We start from the raw sequence: 22950 nt of genomic DNA on the forward strand, positions 1-22950 counted from the left end.
AAAAATCTGTTAAGGGCTGGGTTGGGCTTTGGCTTTCTGGCCCTGGCTCGTGTTTCTATAACTACTTTTTAATTGGGTCAGGCCCAATCTCTTGTTTCAAGGGGTATCGGAAATCGGGATACAAAAGCAGGGGTGTTTTTGTAATAATTGGAAAGTAGGGTGGTAATAATTAACAAGTGCAACACCAAAAATTCAAAAGCAGGTTAACCAACCGCCCACCTTTCGTGAATCGTGACCATTGGCTAAGCAAAGCAAATGAGGAATGTCCGACTCTGACTCCCTAATCTGCATTTCTCATCAGAGTTCAGCAGCTTTTGACCGAATATCAACCGTCCATCACCTAGCCCGATATCCAATCTTTTTAATTTCCACCTTTTTCTAATTAATTTTTCTTTCTAAATTTCTGGGGGGTTTTGCTTGTCTGAGTAGTTGCAGACTTCCAGCTCACCCCTTTGATCGGATTTATTTCCTGCCACCCTTTTACTTTTAGACATTGAATTTTATCTGGCGCCACTTGGATTGCATCAAACGCAGTAACAATCCCAAAATTTTCCAATTTTCTAATAATTTTTTATTGGGTGTGGAAGGATTGAAGGAATGTTATTGTCTCTGAAAGAACAGGAGAAAAACAAAGACAGAAACAGAGGAAGAGAGAGCTTAAAAGATTGAAATTGTTGATGGAGTAGTTCTTGTTGTCAGTTACCTGTTGTTCTGCAGTGGGTTTGCTTTAATGGGCAATGTTACTTCTGGTGTTGCTGCAAGACTCGCATTTTTTCCTCCAGACCCACCAACCTATGATGTTGTGCAGAGAGAGGATGGGAAGTATATTTTCAATGGAGTCACGAATGATAAGAGCATGGACGTGCATTTGCTAGAAACAAAAGGAGGGAACAAGATTGTTGCAACCTTTTGGAGACACCCAGATGCGAGGCTAACAGTTTTGTATTCTCATGGCAACGCTGCTGATTTGGGTCAGATGAAGGAGCTATTTATTGAGCTTAGAGCACATCTGCATGTCAACATTATGAGGTATTTCGGCTTCTCCTTTATATTTTTATATACATTTTGTTCTATGTTTTTGTGTAAGTTTAATGTTCTGGAATCTGAGATTTCATGGGTTTGTTCATCTTCGATCATGGCTTGGTGGTTGCTAATTCTTCGTGGGAGGGGTCGACTTTTGTGATGTTTATCAAATTTAATGGTGTACTTGGTTAAATGAAACACACATTCTAGTTGTTTTATTTTTTAAGTTATTCGTAGTGGATTTTTCATTAATCGTTACTGTCTATGCTTTTGCGTTTCTGGACTTGTTTGATGAATATCATATTGTCCATGAGGTTTGCGAGTAGAATGGGGATTAATGTCCAGATAGCTTTTTCCTCCTTTTCATTTCCTGATTGAGATTGCTATAATGTTTGGATTAGTTTTTGTGTAGGCAACAGGGGCCTGATATCCATCTGAATAATTTCTTGCATTTTTGGAATTTGGTTATGGAGTGATGCCAAATTCATATTTCTATAATTTCATCTAACCACATTTGTACCTTGGTTGGTCTGTGTGCTAGATACTCGTATCAATTTCTTTGTTTATGTTCTGATGCGTTTAACACCAACGTGACAATTTTTTGCCTTTTCTTTTTAATTTATGTTTGATGCGTAGTCATCGGAGCTTACATGTATAATGTTTAGTTGTGGTGACCACTGGCTGATAGTATTAGGAACTGTAGGGAGGGGTTCTTAGGGATGATTTTGGGTGTTGATCAAGTGATCAGTCTGGTTGTAGTTTAAAGCATCCCAAGATCTTTCTTCTGATGGCTTCAAAAGAATCCGAGGAACATCTTATTTTAAATTGAGGGTGAATTTGACAAGCATAATTCTTTGTAGGTGGTGCAATGCATTTATTTACTTTGCAATATGAATATATTTTTTTTTTCTATTGATGGTTTTTCTTGTGTCCTATTCCAGCTATGATTATTCAGGTTATGGAGCCTCCACTGGTAAGGTAAGCGCAACTTACATGTGTTTGTTTTTGGTGTTCCTTTGGGTTGGAACTTTTAATATAAGCACTGAACCCACTTCTGGATCTTCTTTCTTTTTTCTTCCTGGACCCCATCTAGTTATCCTTCTAATTTTTAACAGTTGGTAATGGTTTCCCTGATAATGATGATAGCCGTCCGAGTTCAATACGTACTATGACATAGAGGCAGTGTACAATTGTTTGAAGAGAGAGTATGAAATTAAGCAGGAGGATGTAATTCTATATGGGCAATCTGTTGGGAGCGGACCCACTCTACACTTGGCTGCACGTTTACCAAGGCTGAGAGGTGTTGTTCTTCATAGTGCTATCCTATCAGGCATACGGGTGTTGTACCCTGTCAAGATGACATTCTGGTTTGACATCTTTAAAGTAAGATTCAACCAGGGCTGTGCTCCTCTTTGACTGAAATTCATTCTTTAAATGTTTAGTCACATGCTGATTAAGTTCCGTTCATTGTTTTTAGAATATTGACAAAATACGGAACGTCAACTGCCCAGTTCTTGTTATACATGTAAGTTTTCAATTTATTTGCTTGATTGTGTTCTCTAGCATATAGACAGTCTATACATGTCCAATTGTCCAGTTGATTTTTTTGTTATGCCAAGCTTTTCTATGGTGGTATAATCCATTAATCTGAATAAACTCCATTTATGGAAAATATTCTCTAGTGGATGATTCACTATTCGGTATGCTTGGCAATGCATTCTTGTATGTTATCAAATCTATTCTTAATTTTGTGGTTTTAAGTTGCGTTTGTTTTTATTAGTATAATTAGCATTTATCAGGCGCATCAGTAATTAGGTCTTTATTGATATTGAGTCATACAATTGTATCTTTCTGTTTCTTAAATATTCAATCAGGTAATTCCTAGAGACTTGTCTTTGCTCTTCTAAACTTGGCCTGCAAGGGTTTTCTTCTATAGTGAATGCATCCTTTGGAACTCCATTCCCTTTTCTATCTGTTGGTGCATTTGGAGGCAGCATAATAGATTGAATCTCCAAACTCTTAGAATCATTGGAAAGGTGGAGCACCTTTTTGTATTTTTCAGCATTTATCTCAGCAGGTTTCAAATTGTTGAAATTCTCTAATTTTGTAATGACTGGCAGAAAATGATAAATATATAGCTTGTACATAATTACATATTGTATCATTTGTAGACGGGCTATACCCTTTATTTCATACTTTCAATGAAAATATCTCCTTCCCTAAGAGAGGGATATTAGACCTATAAGGTTTTCCTTTTTGCTTTGGATGCTTCAGGGAGTTGGAATTGTATCTTAGATCTTATCCTGCTGACATGCTGGACATCTTGTGGAGTTGGCATTTTTCTTCTATTTTGTAAGCAGGGGAAGATTAAGTAGAGATATTTAAAGGTGATTATTCTGTGGGGCATTTGTTAGGAGAGAAGTTTGAGTGATATTTTAGAATTTAGTAATCCTCTAGTATTTTAAAAATCATTTAAGGCTGACAACTCATTCAGTTGAGTGTCATCAAACTCGATTCTGATAATGATGGCATGGTTTTATTCTCTAGGGTTGCTGGGTGTTAGGAATAGTGATGGCATGATTTTCTTGTCCTTTTCCAATCTTATGGTGGCTGAGATAAATTCAGATTAGCTGAACACATTAGCTGCGTAGTGGGCTGTGGAACCAATGATAACGCCCCATGCCAGTGAAAAATTACATGGGCCCACAGTAAAAGGTTGGATGGTTGTGGATCCATGTATGAGTGGTGTGGAGCGTTATTATTAGTTCCACAGCCTTCTGGACAACTATTGCATTCAGCTAAACCTATATCTTAATTTCAGATATATTACAAAGGGAAACTGGAAAGATTACTTTGTTCCTTGGATTTCGATATCATAATGGAAGAGACTATCAAGTTATTATAAGATGAATGATTTGCACTTTTTCTGGGTCTTAAATACTGAGAAGCATCATGAAGGAGGCTATCTCGTTCAATGTATCATTGGTGTTAGTTCTTAATGTATCATTATGGTCTGCCAAGTTTGGTGGCTGACTGTCATGCTGAAGGCAGGTTTCAAGAAGGTATTTCAGAAAGCCTTCCTTTTCTGAATAGCTTCTATGGTTCTTGTATTTTATCTCTCTGTGCTGATGGCCTATCTATGTCATTTTTGTGTAGGGGCTGTTGCATGTTATATCCTTTCATTCTCTCCTATTCCTCTCATTCAATAAACTATTTCTCTCGTTCAATGAAGGGTGTTAAGTTTTAATTAAGGTACTTCAGACTTTTTGCAAGTTAAATTTTTAGGTGTCAACACAACTCAACTGAAATAAGCCTTGGGTCAACTTATTTGGTGTCAAAACATTTTCTTTTAATTTAATTAAAAACATTTTTTTAATTTGACAGTGGTCATTCAAACCTAGGAGTAGCTCCCATAGGTGATAAAATGAGAGAAAATAGACTAAGATGGTTTAGTCACATGCATAGAAGACCACCTACAACACTTGTAAGAAGTGATCTGTTACAACTTACAAGTTAAATGGGCTAGAAGGGCTAGGGGCAGACTAAAAAGAACATGGGTCGAAGTAGTAAGAAATGATTTAAGTGTTCATAATTTAACAATGGATATGGCATTAAACAGAATGGAATGGCAAAACAGGATTCATCAACCAACCCCATATATCTGGGATAAGGCTAGGTTAAGATGATGAAGTATGCTTGCTACAAAAAAAGATATGAAAATTGAAGAATGAAATAGGTTTGGAAGAAAGGCCAGGCAAAGACAGTAAAAGGGGTTAATTAAGAGAAGTCCTAAAGGGGTTAATTAAGAAAGGCCAAGCAATCCACGGTTAGTGATTAAAAAAATCTATATCCCAATTTCTGTAGGAATTGTGTTGAAAATAACAGAGATGCAAGTAACTTGGTAGAATAGGTATTTTCCTTGTGATGGAAAAAAAATAGTAGGAAAAGGAGGGATTCTAATAGGAGAACTTCGTCTACAAAAACTTTTTTCTCCTTGAATTTTGATCAATGCAGCCAAAGATATTATTGAATGAGGAAATGAGAGGTGACCTCTACTGCTGTGGGGATCTTATAGATTGTAGCAAGGAACAATACATGCAGAAATGAAAACTAGAAATAAACTGAACATAAACAGGAATAAAAGCTATTACATTTGAACTGCTGTTCAACCCCAGAAACTGGGGACCCTGAACAATATTTAATCCCACCATCCCTCCTCTGCCCAACATGTCTGCCAAGATAATGGTCCATCTAGGAACCCACTTGAACAAGTTTCAAAGTGTAGGCAATTTCTTTCGTCTTTCCTGTGCCAAATCTCAGTGCCCAAGGAGCTTCTCCTGCTGAAACCTTCCACTCAGTAATCACTTGGTAGTCTCCTTGAATTATTGATCTCTTCCATCCTGATGAATAGGCTTTAGCTCAAAAAGGATCAAAATTTATGATGTGCTCCAAAGAAAGTTTTTCACTTTGTTGGGGTGAACAATAATGAAAGAAATTTATTAAAAGAAGATTGTGGAAAAGGAACAGTATATAAGCACTGACAAACTGTTGATATTATTACTCCATTTTTGTGTATTTGGTGACTGATGGGGTATGGTAACCTCACTGGTCCATCTACCATCTTGCAATTTTTTGACTATTTCATACCATCATCTTTTGGCCCTGTTTGGTGGTCTCTTCTTGGTGACATGTTAGAGACCACCTGTGGAGTTGGTACTTGGTAGCATGGTTTGTAATTTTGAAATCGATCAACATTTCGCCATGTAGAGTTTGAGAAATTTCAGAGATATTTTACTAATTTCGCTAAGATATTTGGAAAATCTAAAAAAATTAGGAAAGTTTTCTATAAACATAGAGTTAGTTAATAAACCTTCAAGAGTTCATTAGAAGAAATATAAGTGCACATTTAAGTTTATTGTTACTATATGTTTCTCTTTGTTTCCCTTTGGTCCATAGTCATCTTCTCTTCTTTATATATGTTCATTACTTTGCTATTTTAAGTTTATCTTTATTGTTACTATATGTTTTGACTAGATTGCGAATACTCTCTTGTAGTTATATGCATTTTTCTTTTTCTTTTGAATTATAGTGACTTAGTAAGTGAATCATATCAAAGTAGTGAGCCAATTTTCCAGTCACCAATTCCCCACTTGTTCTTTTAGGAAAATATTTTTAAAAATTATGATGACATCTGAAATATTGCCGACATATCAGGCATTTGGTAAAAAATGATTCCTGAAATATTTTATATTGCCACCTAGCAAATGGGGATATTTCACGAAATACCATCAATATTGTGAACCATGGTTGGTAGTACTTCCAAAAGGAAGATCTTTTGAGATGTGATTCTTCGTTCATCATATGGACCATTAGGAAGGATAAGTACTCTTTGATCTTCAGGCTGTAATTTGCTCTATTTGGGAAATTATTGATTTATTTATTATTAGAGTGGCTCATGAACTTATTACTCTTATGTGTTTGATAGTATCTCAAGCGACTTGATTGTTAGGAACTGGTACAAATCATCCACTGTCTTGTCCTTTTAATTAGAAATTACCCAGTTGTCTTTCCCCTACAGAATACCAAATAGAAATAACATTTATCTTTGATGAGTGGTTTGAGGAGAAACATGAAGGCATCAATCATTGATCAGCATGTAGCATGGCATAGCTCACTACTTTTTCTGTGAATCTATTGGTGAAGGAAACCCATTGAGAGAGAAGATTCTTGCATTACTATGAAGGCTACAATTATCAGATTCACTTGGGTTTGAGTAGTGTATTGTGGGGGAACATTTGCATATTATGACTGAGTGACATAAGGGTTATTTTAGCAGCCCCAGGAATTTCTTTCAGGTTATTAGGGTGAGTCATTCTTTGTCTGGGGGTCTCTTTGTTTCACCATAGTATTCAGTTAATTTACTGTTTCTTTGCGTCAAGTTCTCTCTAAAATCTTGAGCATTTTGCATATTTTCTCTCTTCTTCTCCTTAATTTTTTGATTTCCATTCAAAAAGTTAAGAAGGGAAGAGCTTAATGAGAAAATAATCAATAAAAAGGCCTACAAAGGAAGATGCCACATGGTACATCAACCTAGCTTTAGAAATGGTATTGTCGTAAATGTAATACCAAGAAGAAAAAGTAAAAAATTACAACTTTTGGTATAAGATTGTAAATGGCAATTCTACCATTTCAAAAACATTTGGATGGAACCTCTGGATAAATAGTTGGTTATGCAAAAGCTTATAAAAGTAGTTCTTAGAACAAATATCACATATTCAATATTCGAATATTTACATTCATTTATTTGAAAAAAAATGGACCTTGAAATGTTAACCAATAATTATTTCATTTTTCTGTCAACAAGGAACCAAATAAACTCTAAAATCACTCTGAAAGTAGAAAAGAAAAATAAAAGATAACTGGAGATTTTCTAGACAAAAACAAAAGGAAAGATGAAACTGGGCTACTCTGGGAATTTCTAAATACTACTAATAATTCAAATCAATAAACAAGCACAAAGAATCTCCTTAAAATCCAAAATCACTTCTATTTATTTATTTATACTTCACCTGTTTCAAAAAAATATTTTTTGATGTTAGTTCTCTCTTATGTTGTGTCAAACCAAACATAGCAATACATGAATTGAGTTATTAAAATTTATTAAAACTCCTATTTTAAATCCTATGGAGAAAGCAGTCCAAATCAGTAGTCCGCACCCCACGATGCAAGCATGTTCTGGAAGCGTTCTGAGCACCTAAACACTGAGTATTTAGGTTTGGATGATGATTTGAATTCAGAACTTCAATTGAAATTATTTCCACCCATGTATTCATGATAGTCAGGGTTTGTTGAAGTTTAGATTAGATTTTGAATTGGATTCAACTTTCATAAGTTGGGAAGTTGGAAGGTTATTCATATGAAGATAAATCCAATAGAAGGATAAGAGGCTTCAGAGATGGTAGAGGAAGGAAACTTCCAATTAGATCACCTTTTATAACTTTTATTAAACTCTTCAGTAACCTCCTAGCAACATTACCTTTTAACATGGGATGTGCATACCAGGTTCCATCAGAGTTAGCTTTTACTTGTTTGTATCCCAACATTGGGAAAATCTTGACCATTGATCATTTGATTAGCTGGAATATGTTTATGGGTGCATTTATGTTGTCTTACAGGAAACACACAGTTTTTTACAGGCAAGGATCATATACCCAAGATACACTTAGTTCCATGACTAAGGTGCTAATGGTGCAAATTGCAAAGTACAACTATTTTCTCTCAATCTATGATGCACCTGCCTTATAAAAGTAAGAGGCACATAGAAAGTTCAATAAATATCCAAGATATTAAAATTCAAAAACATATATTCAACATAATAGTAGAAGAATGACCAATAATGTTAGTCTAACAGGTAAATTTCTACTTAATTATTCTTTTGTATGAAAATTGTTTATGTTCCATAGTTAAGTACTATAAAATTTGGAAAATCCATGAAAAAAACATGATTTTGCTTGAATTTAATACATCTAAATAGATGGATGGTGTAATGTGGCACACTCATCATCCATGAGAAGAGCCACCATTGTGGAGTTGATAGCACTTGTGCTCCTTTTTGTAATGGGTAGTCAGTAGTGGCACCTTTTTTGTATGCATCTTATATGCCTGCTCATATATATGATCAAAACGAAATATCATGGTTTTATAATATTTACTTAATGTTTCTAAAAAATTAAAACATTCAAATTTTGGAAGCATGTGAACTCCTAGAGCCTTCAAACTTTGGGCAGCTGATCCAATTGCAACTCTTTTTGGGGATCTTTTAGCTTGAAAAGAATGGCAGGTTTTTCAAACAGTAAACAAAATCAGATGCAGAATGATTAATTTAGTAGTAGAGGAATAGAGCTGGATGTCCCTCTCTAATGTATTTAAAAATGATGTTTTTTCTGATTCTTTTTTGAGGGTAGATTATTTTTAGGGGAGCTTAAATGTGATTACATCTGTACAGCATCTCATTGTTCAGGTTCATACTTTTGATAGTAATACAATATACTTTACCTTTTCTCAAAAAGGTGCCTTGAAACCTTGGCCCTCTATTGGAAAACATGGAATTTCAGGGTTTCCATTTTCTTGATTTTGATATTCTGATATCAAGTCTAGGTGGGAGTTTCTTCTAACCTAGAACCTAACATAAGGGCAATGTATGGTTTATTCTATTAAAGTTCTATTGTTGTTCAATGATCCTCCCAGACATTTTTCAATATGCTGAGCATTACGTTTGTAGCAGGTACATAAAACCTGTGCTGTCATATCTCTGCATATTCTTTCTGCCTGTAATGATGTGTTGCTTGCCAATGATAAAATTTTTCAGGGAACAAGTGATGACATTGTTGATTTCTCCCATGGAAAGCGCTTGTGGGAACTTTCCAAGGAAAAATACGATCCACTATGGATTAAAGGTGGAGGCCACTGCAACCTGGAAACATATCCCGAGTATATCAAACACTTGCGGAAGTTCATAAATGCCATGGAAAAGCTCTCTCTTATGAAAGAAACAAAACCAGCCCTTCTTCCAAATCCATCTATGACAGAAACAAAACATAACAAATGCTTGAGATTTTCCAAGAGATAACTGGTTCTTTTTAATCAATCCAAAAGCCAATGCAGGCGAGCAGCTGCCATATGTTGCATGGGGAACCGTCTTCAGGGGGATTAGTTGAGCTTGCTTTCTTCATGAACCCAGTATTTTACAGCCAAGCCTTTTACGCTGTGTCAAGGGAACTGGTAGAAATGATACATAGATGTTTGCTCCAGATAAGGTTCAAGCGCCATGTTTATGATCAATAGGCAAGTTCATGTTCTATGCTTACCATACAAGTTGAGAAATGTTATATCAAGATGCAAGATGTTATTCTCCTGAATCTGGGTTCAATGTATCATTAGTCACAGTCGATGCTTTGTAAAGTCTACCAATTCAAAAGTAAATATATGGATTACATTTGTCTTCTTTTGCTTAACTCTTATTTTCTTTCACCAAAAAATCAGAAAAAAAAAGACACGATCCTCTTGCTTTCTTCTTTATTTGTTTTCCCATGTGATCTTTTGGTGTGATTCCCACGGCATGTGCAACTTTCATGTGTTCTTGATGCATGTGAACTCTGAACAACCAAAGCTTAGCAGTTTTTCTTTCTTTGTGTCCTAATCTTCAAGCATAAAATGAATGCGTTTGATCTCATCTAGTTAGATTTCGGCTCCCTACCTAACGTCTACCCCTTGAATGTCTATCTCATTAATGCAGCACAGGTGTGAAACAGACATCCACCCAAATGGAAGAAGTTCAGACTCATGTGCAGAAGGAGAAGACAACACTCTGTTGTTATTATAAAGATTAATTCTGTTTATTATTTGACAAGTTGTTTTCTATTCTGGAAGGTACATAACGTACTGAATATTTTTTGCACAGAAAAAGAGTAAGTGCATCTTATAATTAACTGAGACTGCACATGGAGGATTCAAATCAAATAAAATACTGCATCAGGTGGTCTGTATTCTGTAAACCTGATATATCATATATGGCAGAGCTGTCAATGGGTAGAGTCTACCCAACAGAACCAAACCAAATGAACCGATTATATCAGTTCTGGTTCTGTGGTTTGTCTCTTGATTAATAGTTGGGTTGGGACAGGTTCTTGTTGTTTCGAACTGATTATATAGTTAATAATATATAGAGATTTCAAGGTTTTCTTGTAATTTTTACTATATTTTATGTCTAAAAGGATAAATTTCATGCACAGTATATAACATATTTTTTATTAAAACACTTGTGTCATCGACATATAAACAGTTTGCTATTTTACTCTCATTTTTATTAAGATCATATCACCAAAAACTGGAGATGTTAAGTTATTATCATAGGTAATTATAGATATCTAGTCTAATCAGGTCACACACAATTATCCCTATTAATAATTAATTCGGTTCTGAGTCTATCTTATAAAACTGATTAATAATCAGTTCAGGACTGGTCCATCCTGTTCCAAACTAAACCTGACCCATTGACAGATCTAATGGAAATATGACGCTGATTAAGATCTAAGTTTGGACCCACACAGCCAAGTTGTATAATTCTTAATCCCAATAGCTAGTAAAATAATTGAAGCCTAAACCCTATTCTTTATAGAATGAAAGAAAATGTTCATCTAGTTTGAATTCAGCGTTGCATATTGGCATCCAACAAGCTAAGGAATATCCGATACAAGCACACATCAAGATAGATTACAATAATATACAAGAAAGAAGATGTCCTTGTAAGCAGCCACCATTCCCTCAACTACTCTTCATCAGCTAGAAACTCTTGTCAATCTCGGACTGCAGTTGATGGGCCAATCAAGAACACCCAAGATGCATGAATTTGATTAATATCAGCAAATCCCATTTCTTGTTGTCTATTTGGGTTGCCAAAAATATATTACCCATTCGTTTGGTTTGTTCAAGGGAACTGGTTATATCATCATAAGTTCCCATCAAACAGTTAGATAATCCATGGAGTGTCCAGAGCTCAGCTTGATTATGAGGAAATTTAGGGTTTGAATAGAAAATTTAAGGTCTGATGGTGAAGGGGACTGGAGAATGGAACAGATATTGTTGTTGCAGGCTTCAACCTTTGTCTTCTAGAAGAATAGTCATTAAATGATGGCTGAAACGGCTGAACTGAATGACTTATTGCTCTATCATTTAGTGGATAAATTTGTTTATACAATAAAAATATCCAGGGGCACAGTAATCAAACCAAAGCAGTTAAGGAGATCAAAACATAATGACTTACAATAAAATATCCAGGGCCCCCTCTCTCTCTCTCTCTCTCTCTCTCTCTCTCTCACAGACAATTTTCTAAAGAAGAGCTTCATAATCCATACATGGGTAACTGTTACTCTGCTAGTTAGGTTTTGGATAGGTGCATATTAAATGGGAACTAGGTACATGAAACTATGTGGTGAAGCAAGATTTCAGGAAATTAAATAATATAAAGGAAGCTTATGGGAAACCACTTAATAGTGTTTTAATATCAAGATATATCCTTATGGAAGACAGTTTTAGGTAGATTACAAGATAAATATGCATTTTACTAAGTGATGTACACGTCTCTGCATCCACTACTTTAATTTATTTCATACCAAAGGGATGTCATGTGACTTTTAAAAAAGCAAGGAATCTTAGATCTCACAACCAAAAATGAATCTTCCAAGGTTTATTATGTTATATAAACAATAATTTTCTGTACACAAGAACAAATATCAAATCACCCATAAGCATTAGATAAACTATAAACAAGAAATGAGAGAGCTTTTCCCTACATCAATACTTGAACCCTTTTGAATCTCAATGTGCAGTCAACGAATGATGGCTTAAAAGATCAGGAGGTCATTGGGTTTCTCTTGTTTGCTTCTGTAGTTCTATCATGTGGAAATGGGTTGCTTCAAGACAATAGTGGAAAAGGATAACCTTGTATGTTTGGTGGAATGTTTCAATAATATGTGCATCTCTATGCTAGTGTCTATGCAAACCAAGATGTCAACACAAAGGAAAGTGGTTGTATTTTGATATTTTCTTCCATTGCCCACTTGATCTTGAATCATACATCGATTTGACATGATAATGTGTCGTCGTCGATCTGTGTCGACATGCCCCTGTTTGTTTCTCGGTGGGATCGATCTTGCCCGTTTGCTTAATTTGAACCTTTACATCCTCCTTTCAAGTAGAAGAGGGATTGAACTTGTCTCTCAGAGGAGTGAAGATGGGATCTTGTTAAGTATGTTATTACAAGCACATGTAATATATGATTGTAAGTACATGCCCCCTAAGTTCTATCTTAGAGCTTATCCAAAAGAAACCAGAGGGAAGGGAGTGAAAGAGGGCCAAACTCGTTGATAGAGAAGAAACATCAAATCATCTAATGATAATGATAAAGCATCTCTTATCTGATGTTCTATTCTTTCCAAATTCCAACCCATAAGGCAAATAGTTCTCTCCACTAAGGGAGTGGGCATTCAAATCTCATGTGATTTGCTGGCTTTCCCTGTATTAATTAGGTCTCCTTAGCCTGTCTCCACCAACTCTCCCAAAAGGTGGCTCTGCTTCCATGGCTTGTGGATCATGTCCCCTTTCTGCTTTTCTTTCTCCCTATTTCCTTTGTTCATTTCTCTCTCTCTTTGCTTTGGTTTTCTTTTTCTTTTTTCTACTGCTTATTGTATTGTTTGATTGGAATTCTGATAGAGGTGAACCAGCCTTCTCTGCTAATTCTAATTCGAATTTAAACAAAAAATGGTTTTTTTTTTAAATCTTCAATAGAAGTTTGTTACACTTCCACTTCAATGAAAAGGAGTAGGGCCTTGGGTGGTCCCTTTGGGGTCTTTTAGAAGCAATGATAGCTTTAGAAATCATAAACAACTCTTCTTAGGAACCCATTAGAAGGAAGCCTATGTTCTATGTTCTACTTCTACAAGACATTGAAACTGAAAGTGAAATTCAAGGGGAGGCCATATCCTAACATGTTTTCTTTTTAGCCACAGATGTCCAAAAAGCTGGTTCTCAGTTTAGGTATTTCTTTGAAGAGATTGATGACACTATGTTAAACAATGAAACCCTACTTTTCTCAATCAGTTTCTTTGATTGGTACTGCTTAGACTAGCATCATAAATTTGGTATCCTAACAGCAATCAGTTTTCCATGTTTGTTTTTGGAGACAAATAGTACGTCCTCCACTGAAATTAGGGTTTCTGCACCATCAACTGGGAATCACAGGGTGTCTCTGTAGTCTGTACTATTCTGCCTAATGTAATTGACCTTGACCCTCACTTAGTCACAGCCCATTAAAATGGAGGCAAATTCATTCTCTCTACAACTTGTTTTACCTGGAATGAAGAAGGAATTGAATAATTAGGGTTGTGTCAAATGCAAAAACAGGTGGCAAAACTGACCCAATGGGATGATCCTAGTCATTCAGCCCTGATCATTCATTCTTCCAAAGTTGGTTCATTGAATTATCACAATAATAGTAAATATAATATAATCTCTAAATATATAGAAAAATGATTCTAAATGCTTCCTACACATAGATTCATGGTTTTCAAAACTGGACTGGACTGGAAAACCGAGAACTGGTCCGATTCTGTTTTACCCCAGAACCATTATTTCGCCAAAAACTGTTGATTTGGTCAGTAAACCGCTGACCCGGGCAGTTAAACCGTTCAAACCATCAAACAGTTTAGCCATTTTTTTATTTTTTTTTGTTTAATTTTTTTAACTTTTTTGTCAGAACTGACCATCTGTTCGGTTTAAACGGTCAAACCGTTCAACCCGAGAACCAGACCCTTGACCAGTTAGTTGTCCGGTTTAATTTTAAAAACCTTGCATAGATTCACACCTATAGGAGATCAAGAAAATAACCCAATATCTATTTACCAGGATGAAAAAAAAACGAAAAAACGCATGTATAATTATGCAAATGAGTAGACCTAGATCATACTGATTTTATTGACTTTGACAAAATCAAACGGTTAAAATATATTCCATATAAATAATTTTTAACTTAGGACTGTAGGGCAGGTTCATAAATCATAAGTAGAACAAATGAAACATGGGTCCAAGCATCATTTCAAAACTCTCCTAGTAGAATATAAATCTACCCGGCCCATTTAAGGATTAGATTCTTGATATTTAGGCTGTGTTTGGTTAATAGCCGCTGCTATAGGCACTTACGCACATTCAGGTGAAAAGCCGAATAAATGCTTATTCCAGAAAATAAGCCCGTTTTGAAGAAGTTAAAATTTTTGGCTCATTTTTATGCTCCATTTGAAAGAAATGCTTTTTCACCCAACAGGCCAACACTCATAAGCACTTATGTATACAATAATCACTCCCACTAAAAGTCCTTTAGAAGTTAGAACTCTTCCAAAACTTTCTGCTTCTCCCATATTTTCTATCAAGTCAAACACAGCCTTAGTACGAGCAGACCGATAGGAACCAGAAAATATCGGTTCATGTCTTCTTCAAGAGTCAAGAGCCGATACGCACTTAAATTCGATAATAATAATTAATTGAAAAAAAAAAAAAAAGCTTCTAAAAGCAGAAAAGAAAACAAAAAACAAAAAAGGAAAAGACAAACCTAAAAAGGCAAAAACGAAAAAGAGAAGCTAGAAAGTTGAAGAACAACTATTATCTTTCTCAGCCGTTCATACTGCGCCATGAGCCGCGCGAAGCACGCGCACGCGTGTCTGCTTCAACCCCTCGACCCTCGTCCACAGAGCCTCCCCCCTGCGTGGTCCCCTCCTTTTCCGCAAATCCCGATACGGCACGCCCGCTTCCGATCCGCTACATACCGGAGCGGTTGATGCTGCGATGAGTATCTCCCATCACGTCCCTACACGTGTCCCCCACCCAGATTCTAATTCTCTTCGACCATCACGTCACTTTCAAAGCTGCATTTCTTTCTGGGCCTGGAATACCAGTGGGCCCCGCTTGGGCTTACCCACTACCCAGCCAATAACATTCCATCACGTGGTCCAATGAATCCTTCATGTACGTAATAAAAAGTACCTTCATATTTGCAATATTTACGAAACCTGCCACTGCATTATTAGTGGCAACAATAATTAATTAATTAATCCACTTTGTCATGGCCAGAAGCAATAAAAAGGCTTCTCGGAAAAGAAATTGAATGAATCATTAGCCTTTAAAGCCAACATAATTACAGGATTCCGTGTGGATCTGCCACCGCAATTGTGGTAAACATTCCATCCTCTGACCATTATACCCCTCTAGGATTTTTTGTTTGCTAATATTTTTTTAATTGATTAATTTAATTCTTTCTCATGTCGTAACTCGTAACACTTGCTTGCCCATTAAGCTATGGTGGCCCCGGACCCAACTGGGACTTTTGTCACATGCAAATGTACAGTAACCTTCAGATTGGAATCCGATCGGAGCCACATCTTTTTACAATTGGGATCCCAATCTGACGGCTGAAAATTGTTCAGACTCGATTAAAAATTTGTCTCTATCATTTCCTTTTGGCTCTTGGGGCGATGGGTTTTGGTTCCAAATCTCAAATCTGGATGTGGGCTACCACCAATCAGAAGGCCGAAAACAATGGAAGTGTGGGCCCAGCTCAATGATACGTGGAAGCTGGGCCCATTGTGGAGATGGACCAGTTGGGTTGTTTATATCCCAATTTAAGAAACTCTTGTGCCAGAAAAATTTTGAGAAACTCCAAAATCAAGCGATTCAAGCCTTGAAATAACATTGAAGTTGATGTCGTTTTCAGCAGGTCTGACACTTCCAAAGATGCCATTGGTCTCTGAGGAGGAGAAAAATTAATAAAAAAAAGGAAAATCAAGCTTTTGAAGGCTTATTATTACCAATTTTGTATTTATCTAACGAGATCAATAAGAATTCCCTCAAAAGTCTCTGTAAATTTGCTCTTTTTATGAACATTTTGAGAGTATTTTATGTCAAATTAGAAGAAAAAAGAGAAGACAGAGGAGAGAGAGAGAGTCTAGTTTTATTCTGTATTTTCTTTTTCCGTTTCTGTTATGTTTTCTGGGTAAAGACCTCTTGTTCACCTCTCTCTCTCTCTCTCTCTCTCTCTCTCTTCCTGGTCTTTCCGTCCGTATCGAGCTCTGTTGTGACTTGTGAGTTGTGTGAGACTGAGTTGTGACTTTAATCGTTTTTATCTGTTAAGAGTTAAGACATTCCTTTGCGTCAATCTTTTCTATCACTCCTTGACTACCCGTCTGATTAGACTCTCTGTTTTGAGTTTAGTCTCTCTTGTTGTCTCTGCTCTGGGTTTCTTTTAGTTTGGTTTTTGGGTTCGGTGGAATCGAGTGAGGAGAGCGGGTTTTGGGTTTCGTCAGCGTTGAATCCTGAAGATTGCAACTATTCCATCCTTGGTCTTGTTTCTCTGCTCTCCTTTGGTTCTGGAGAATAGTTGTTGCTAAAAAATGACAGTTGAGGAAAGGCTGGGGACTCTCGGGGACGATGAGCCGAGGGATCAGTTTCCGGTGGGCATGCGCGTTCTTGCCGTCGACGACGATCCCACTTGCCTGAGGTTGTTGGATACTCTGCTACGTCGATGCCAGTATAATGGTCCGACTCATAAAACTTCCATCCTGTTCATTTTGTTTGCGAATTTCAGGATTTGGGTTGTTTAGATTTTGATGACTTTAATCAGTTTATGTCTATTGATTGCGTTTTTCAGATTAAAAGTTAAATTTTGTAAACGAGTTCTTCTTATTTCATCGGTTCTTAGTTCAGGAGTTTTTATTACCAAAAAAAAGAAGTTCAGGAGTTTTCATTCTTATTTTTCTATGGATTTTTTTTTTTGAATACAGTGCTGTACTTCTGGGTTTCTATTTCTTTTCATTTTTGGGCTTCTCTTGCTATAATCTCTTTTTTATGCGTTTTTTTCTTTCTTCTGTATATTATAGAAGTTCCATAAATTGATTTTCAAGTTTTTCTCATTATCAAATGAGGATTTATTTTTAGGTTCTTAGTAGATTAATATCGGGTTTCTTTTTTGTTTTTGAATTCTGATTATCCTTCCTCTGTCAGCTCAGATCAGGTTTTGATTTCGTGTTACGTTGGATTTGATCTTCTTTGGTCATAGCGGTTGCTTGCTTCTCTGTACTTTTGCTAAAAGTGGGTCCTTTTCAATTTGCTTTTATGATTTTTGCAGTTACAACGACCAGTCAGGCAATCACGGCACTAAAGCTGCTGAGAGAGAACAAGAACAAATTCGACCTGGTTATCAGTGATGTCCATATGCCGGACATGGATGGTTTTAAGCTTCTCGAGCTTGTGGGTCTCGAGATGGACCTACCCGTCATCAGTAAGCCAGGAACCCTGTCTCAGGATTTTGATATGATATGGAATAATATTTTCTTTGTCCCTTTTTTTTTCTTGTCTGTGTACGTCTGGCTGTTTGCTGAAGGCGTTAAATTCATAATTAAAAAAATTTATACAGTTTACATAACACCCATGCAAAACAAAAATCTGTTTGTATTTCATGAACCATAACTGAAATATCAAATGTAGACGTTAGAAATGAATTTGAATTTTGTTGCAATGTGATTATCCTTTGATCCTCGGCCTCTTTGAAGGATAAGTCATAGGAAATAATTAAAATGTACTTTATTGTGTCAAATTATAAAAGAACTTGATCAATATGTAGTGTTTCTGTAAAAACTATAGGATTGGAAGGAGTAGTTATTTGTCAGGGTGTTGACATCGGGTTTTGATCTTTAAATGGTCTTAGTGTTGTCGGCAAATAGCAATACCAATGTCGTGATGAAAGGAATTACCCATGGTGCTTGTGACTATTTGTTGAAACCGGTTCGACTTGAGGAGCTCAAGAATATCTGGCAACATGTAGTCAGGAGAAAGAAGTTTGATTCTAAGGGCCAAAGTAATTACAACAATCAAGAGAAGTCTCATAATGGAGCTGGTGAAGGAGGACAAGGGCCCAATGCAACAGGAAACACCGATCGAAATGGAAAACTCAATAGGAAAAGGAAGGACCAGAATGAAGATGAGGATGAGGAAACTGAGGAGAATGGGCATGAGAATGAAGACCCATCTACCCAGAAGAAGCCCCGGGTTGTTTGGTCTGTGGAACTGCACCGCAAATTCGTTGCAGCTGTTAATCAATTGGGCATTGACAGTATGTCCTTTCCTGTCACCTGTAATGCTTTTTAGCTTATATATGGAATCACTCATTCCTTAATACCATCTTATTTCTTTTATTTTGTTGGGATTTTATTTTTCTGCTGCAGAGGCTGTACCAAAGAGGATTTTAGACCTGATGAATGTAGAAAGGCTTACTAGAGAAAATGTGGCAAGCCACCTTCAGGTACTCTATCCTTTCTTACATTTATATTATGGCTTTTGTTTTTCCCTTTTTCTACAGAACTTCATTAGCCACTTTGTGGTTGCAGAAGTATAGACTTTACCTGAAAAGGATCAGTTGTGTAGCAAGCCAGCAAGCTAATATGGTTGCTGCTTTAGCGGTCAAAGATCCATCCTATTTGCGGATGGGTTCACTGGATGGACTTGGAGACTTTCATGCCTTGACTGGATCAGCACAGCTTCCCAGTGCTTCCCTCATGCTCTTTCCATCAGGTGGGATGCTTAATAGATTGAACACCCCTGCTGGATTGGGCTTGCGTGGGCTTGCTTCTTCTGGAATGATTCAACTAGGTCGCTCTCAGAACATCAGCAACTCCATCAATGATCTTGGAAAGTTCCAGCAGGTTACCTTATCTGGAAACCAAAGTGCAAACTTACTCCATGGGATGCCAACATCTTTGGACCTTGATCAACTGCAGCAGAGCAAGGGCACCTCCCGCATTGGAGAGTTCGGTTCGGTCAGTGATCCAAAAATTTTTCCAGTTGGTAATGGCTTTTCAGACACTGGCGTGACCATTGGTAGCTCAAGCAGCTCTTTTCTCAGTGTCCAAACTAACCCTTTGGTGTTACAAGGACACCAGCAACAGACACAAAATAGAGGGTTGGCAAATCAATCCTCCATTCAAGTGGCTCCACTGAATGCAGACCCTTTTGATGTTGGTACTAGTGTTTCTTCTCACTTGGTTGATCCAGGTAGATGTAATGATAATTGGCAAAGTGCTGCCCCATTAACTGGATTTTCAGCAAGCCCTTTGCCATCAAGTAACCCTTTTAATCATGGTGACTTATCTGCTAGTAATTTGAGAGACAATATTTCTTCAACTAGCTCACATGTTGGGAACAACCCACTTGATATTTCTGCCACCAGTGTAGTACCTACACCATTGCAGGATTCAAGAAGAAATGTACAATGCCAATCTAGTGGCCCATCTGGTAACTGTGCCCAACATGACAACACAAAATTCTCAAATTTTGGAGGTTTCAATAATAGTATAAGCGAGAGTATGACATATGCCCCAAAGCAAAGATGGGAAGACCATAAACAGGATTACACCGACAGATCAAATCTTATGTTCAGTTCCTTAAACTCTTCATTGCCTAGCCATGGTGTTGTAAATCCCTTAAACCAAAGTTTGGGCCAAAATAGTGCAGTCTGCAGTACAGACATGGATGTCATTCTGGTTGGCCAATCAAATACTGCTGCTCCATTTCTCATGCAGAATAATGATGTTGGCAAGTCAGCTATGGATGCAACTATGAAGCTGAACTCACTGGAGCAATCTAGGTCCCAGGACGGGTTTGTTTCTAATAATTGCGGCTCTTTGGAAGATTTAATGAGTGCAATGATTAAACGGGTAAAATTCAATAGATTTCTTTGTAATTACCTTTTCTTATATTGCGTATTTGCATTTAGTTGTAAATGATCCTTGTAGATTACTCTGTACTGGGAAGTTTTGCAAATCTACTTGGTGTGACTTAATATATGCATGCTGACAATGTTCTTAGTAGGAAGTTTTTCTATTAGTTGTATAATACCATTCTATTATCTTATCTCATGATCCCACATAAAGACCAACTTTAGTCCCTTTTTCCTTTTTGATCAGTAACTGAAAAATATTATTGATAGTATGAAGAATATAAATGCTATATTACAGAATGGTATATTATATTTATGATATTTTATTTATAAAAAAATTGTATTTGATATTTGCTATTTTATGCTTGGTGAGCGTGCATGGCAAGAAGTGCTAGAACTGAGGTTTGAAAATTTACACAATACTTTTATTAATATAGTGTTATTTAAAATTTTTAAAACTGCTATATTGGTTGTTTAAACTCACTAGGTTCTTTAATTAGTTAAAGATAACTAGATAACTTGCATATGCAACCAGATAAATAGATGTAGATATAAACTGATACTTATATTATTTATCAAAAAAAAAAAGAATGAACTGATACTTGTATTCAATCAAATCCTGAATAAATAAAAGATTTTATTTGAACTTTTACACTTTTGTTACTCCCAGAGAAAAGAAATCGTACCCAAAACAGGGAAAACTAATGATGCTGTGTATAACTGCCTAGCCTTTTACGATATGTGCCATTGGTTGAGGGTTCAAATTCCACATTGTGCATACTGCACATCCCTCTCCCCTCCCCCTTCCAGCTGTTTGCATTGTATTTAAGTATTTTAATCTTCTAGGTTGTTGTATTTTATCTCATGATTTGAAGAACATCTAGAACTGCTGCTTCAGTTTGATTGGTAATAGCAGTTAAATAAGACCTTTGAAGGCATCTCTATTTCATCCACCTATCCTTGAGTATATTCACAATATTGTCATCAGTCTCTCCCTCATGAGGGTTGAATCGGGATAAAGGAAATGGTTGCTCTAATGCACCTCTTTGCCACGTTGCTTAAATAATTAATAAAAGGCCACTGTTTAAGAAATGCAATGGAGAGGCTCATTATCTTAATTTATTTAAAACCATTATTGCTATATATTTAAGTGAACAGTTATGTAAGGGACAAGGTATTGTACATTTCTTTTTAAGAAAGGGTGATCAAATATCAAGGATTCCCTGATTGATTCAGGTAGGGATCTTCCCTGCATGACTTGTCATAGTTCTACACATGGAGGGATAATGTGACCAAAGAGAAAGTAGGGGAAATCTTCCTTGTTTCTAACTATGTATTTAGTGAAATCTAACAAAAAATAAATAAATAAACGTTTGATTAGTGAGAATTACATTCATGTATTCTGTATATTTTGGAATTCTTAAATTGTTACTTAACATTTCTAGCCTTGTCTTTACCCCCTCTCTATGTTCATCAATCAAAATTGTCTTCTGTAAAGAAGATTCACCATAGACATCATCTTTTATATACCTAGTTAACTTGTTAATAATACACAAGAAAGATGTAAATTCAGTGCTGATTGCTTATTTAGGCCTATTGTAACAGTCATCTCTCTGCCAATTGTTCATATGCCAGGAAGTGCTCCCTTATACATTTCCTTAATGCTTTTATCACATCCAATGAAACTTTTGCCTTAAGACCCACCAAATCATCTTATTGAGAACTCTATTGTGAATGCTATACCATATTCCGTTTCTTTGCGAACAAAGTAATGTGAAAATCGTTTCTTCTTAAATTTCTTGATTAATTTCCTAATAAATAACCTCATGGTTGACTTCTCTGTCATAAACCCAAGTAGTACAGATGTGTATACGACTTTTATTTATTAATTTCAATAAATTTATATGCCTTGTACCTGAAAGTTTTCTTTAATTCGTATTTCTCTTCTGTGAATTTGAGGGGGATTTGTGATGACTTTTGTACATGCTGATTTCCTTGTTTCTACCAAGTATTTCATACTATGTTACTGTCAGTCTTAGAATAATTTAGAATCTTTAGCTAATTGACCTTAAAAAACTTTCGGTATAGATATCACAAAAGTGTGGTCTACTTTGAACACATATATCCATGTTAAATGCAATTCCAGTACTACAGGAAAACTTTCAATATCCCTTCTTGGTTGTCTAGTTGTATAAGCATTGTTTCGTTTTGATTTTCTGAGGAACCCATGTTCTACTTGATGTCAATTTTTCTATTTTGAACCTAGTACATATGTACCATAACTTTTCATTGATGATGATACTGATCTTATGCATGCAGGAAAGAGACGAGGTTACACTAATGGATGGAGACATTGGCTATGATGTTTATCCACTTGGAACATGTATGTGAAACTTTGGTAGCTACCACGGCATAAAGAGAAAAGGATTGCAACAAGTAAATGACTCCTTGAGGAGTTTGTATCATCATGTATTTCTTCTGCTTTTGTTTATTATTTATCTCTGTATGTCATCAAATTCTATTCCCAGGTTCCAATTGTTATTTACTTGTTCATTTCCTTTTCCTCATTTTTTTTTTTCAATATTCTTTATTCTCTTTCCTGATGGAATGAA

The 22950-nt window shown here is 36.2% G+C and overlaps 2 protein-coding genes across 3 annotated transcripts; both read left to right on the top strand.

The window, feature by feature from the left end:
• The first annotated feature begins 440 nt into the window (after positions 1–440).
• Positions 441–10662, top strand: LOC104610686 (uncharacterized). 2 transcript variants are annotated; one of them, XR_016079889.1, is made up of 6 exons: positions 441–1029; positions 1965–2001; positions 2170–2406; positions 2501–2548; positions 9392–9867; positions 10319–10662. XR_016079889.1 is itself a non-coding variant. In XM_010277421.3 (5 exons), exons 1-5 carry the CDS (start codon positions 731–733, stop codon positions 9650–9652), a joined length of 882 nt encoding a protein of 293 aa, XP_010275723.1. In that variant the 5' UTR covers positions 441–730; the 3' UTR covers positions 9653–10037. The 2 variants fall into 2 exon arrangements, 1 of the variants encoding a protein (XP_010275723.1); XM_010277421.3 differs by lacking the exon at positions 10319–10662 and having other exon boundaries at positions 9392–10037.
• Positions 10663–16428: 5766 nt separating this feature from the next.
• Positions 16429–22905, top strand: LOC104610687 (two-component response regulator ORR24-like). Its single transcript, XM_010277422.3, has 6 exons — positions 16429–17163; positions 17753–17905; positions 18332–18736; positions 18849–18925; positions 19011–20336; positions 22658–22905. The coding sequence occupies exons 1-6, from the start codon at positions 17019–17021 to the stop codon at positions 22727–22729; spliced, it is 2178 nt and encodes a 725-aa protein (XP_010275724.1). The 5' UTR covers positions 16429–17018; the 3' UTR covers positions 22730–22905.
• Positions 22906–22950: the final 45 nt, after the last annotated feature.

This window comes from Nelumbo nucifera, chromosome 8 (assembly GCF_055504915.1).
Source record: "Nelumbo nucifera cultivar China Antique chromosome 8, China Antique-T2T, whole genome shotgun sequence".
Lineage (NCBI taxonomy): Eukaryota > Viridiplantae > Streptophyta > Magnoliopsida > Proteales > Nelumbonaceae > Nelumbo > Nelumbo nucifera.